The sequence below is a fragment of the Metarhizium robertsii genome (genome assembly GCF_000187425.2).
Source record: "Metarhizium robertsii ARSEF 23 chromosome Unknown MAA_Scf_8, whole genome shotgun sequence".
NCBI lineage: Eukaryota > Fungi > Ascomycota > Sordariomycetes > Hypocreales > Clavicipitaceae > Metarhizium > Metarhizium robertsii.
The window spans coordinates 258,399-260,117 of record NW_011942226.1 but is presented as its reverse complement, the minus strand read 5'-3'; the positions used below and the strand labels follow the sequence as shown (position 1 = coordinate 260,117).

Sequence of the window (1,719 nt, the reverse complement as noted above, 5' to 3'; positions counted from 1 at the left end):
CTTCGGGGCATTGATGGGCGTGGGGTTATAGCCGTGGTTGTCGGAGGTTGCAAAGAGGGAGTTCCGGGAACTGTCAGTTGGTAGTATCCCTTCTCCATGCAGTATTTGCGGCAGTGGTCAGGGTTGAAAGTAACTGTATTGGTGATCCAGTTGATGTTTGGGTTGTGGTCTCTCAGCCAGGGTTTTCGGAGAATGATGTCGTACTTCCCAAGCTTCGTTACGTAAAATAACATTTTTTCTTTGTGTCCTTTGATTTCCATGTTGAGTTTTACTACGTGAGTGATGTCGCCTGCCGAGGAGGGTCTTCCATCGACTACATTCAGCCGGCGACGGTTTCGTAGTTTGTGAAACGTGAATTTGTTGTGGTGCGCAAAAGACTCGTCTATAAATCCCTTTCCAGTGGCGCCAGAGTCAAGCATAGAATTGGTCTTTACCATAGTTGCACTGTTGTCTTCCGTCAGAGTACATGGCAAGAGTAAATGAGCTTCGCTGGAGTCAAGGGAAGAGAGCTATTGTCTTCCGTTAGAGTACATGGTAAGAGTAAATGAGCTTCGCTGGAGTCAAGGGAAGAGAGTTGTAGGTCGGCCTTTTTCTTTCGTCTCCTGCGGCGACTTCCGCCGGAGACTACGCTTTTCCCTTATTCCATGGTGCGGTATCGCAATTGAGGGAGCGGTGTTTGTCCGAGTTGCACCAATGACAGAGCCCGTGGGCTGTGCAGTAGGCTTTCCGTGCTGCTCTCTCTGCGTCGTTTTGCGGTCTACGGCCAGAGACGACATCCTCCGGTCCCCAGGTGGTGGCGCTCAGATCCATGAGATCCGCGCCGTTAGGGGTTGGTAATTGTGGTGCGCTGGTGGGCTGCAAACCCGGGAGTTGGTTGGTAGGGGAGTTGCTCGTACTCTTCTTAAAGTAGTTGGCATTGACTTGACGACACTCATTATCGCAGGTGCGGACGAGATCCATAAACTGGGTGAGTTCGGTGGGCATATCTTTATTCTTGGTGAGAGAGAGTATCGCAGGTGCGGACGAGATCCATAAACTGGGTGAGTTCGGTGGGCATATCTTTACTCTTGGTGAGGGAGAGTCTCCAAGTGATGTTTTCGTGAAGACCGCGTCGGAGGTGGGAAATGAGGGCCGCGCTATCCCAGCCGGTGAGTTTGGCGACAGCGTACCATTCGGGGAGAAATGTCGTGAGAGGTCTACGGCCTTGTTTCATGTCGAAGATCTTGCGCTGGGCTGTGGCTTTGGCGTCAATGTCTCCAAAGGCTGATTTAAGGACTTCTTTTATGGCGTCGACGTTATCAAATAGGACTACCCCATCTTTAATGTTGTACCGGACTTGGTCATGAGCTTTGCCTTTGAGGCATGAGACTACGTATCCCATACGTTGACGCTCTGAAGTCCACCAATCTTTGTTCATTTCGAGCTTTAAGTCAAGTTGTTGGAGGAAATTCTGCAGGAGAGAGGGGTCTTCGCCAGTGAATGGCTCAGGATCGGGATGTTCTGGTGTGCAGAGAGGGGTCTTCGCCAGTGAAGGGTTCAGGATCGGGATGTTCCGGTGTGCGGTGTGAAACCCCTCGTGATTGGATGACTTTTAGGTATGCTTCATTTTCCGCCATCAGGCGGGTGATCGTTGCGTCTCCATCGCTCTTAGTGATAAGGGTATTTTCCAGTCGGGTTTGAAGGTCTTCCATGTCCATAATCGTTTCTGCGGCCGAGGCG

The 1,719-nt window shown here is 51.0% G+C and overlaps 1 protein-coding gene across 1 annotated transcript; it reads right to left on the bottom strand.

Moving 5' to 3' along the window:
* Positions 1–624: 624 nt before the first annotated feature.
* MAA_11451 (reverse transcriptase) lies at positions 625–1,417 on the bottom strand (the record flags this gene model as incomplete). The annotated part of the gene is made up of 2 exons (XM_011413445.1): positions 625–963; positions 1,025–1,417. The coding sequence occupies 2 exons, from the start codon at positions 1,415–1,417 to the stop codon at positions 625–627; spliced, it is 732 nt and encodes a 243-aa protein (XP_011411747.1).
* Positions 1,418–1,719: the final 302 nt, after the last annotated feature.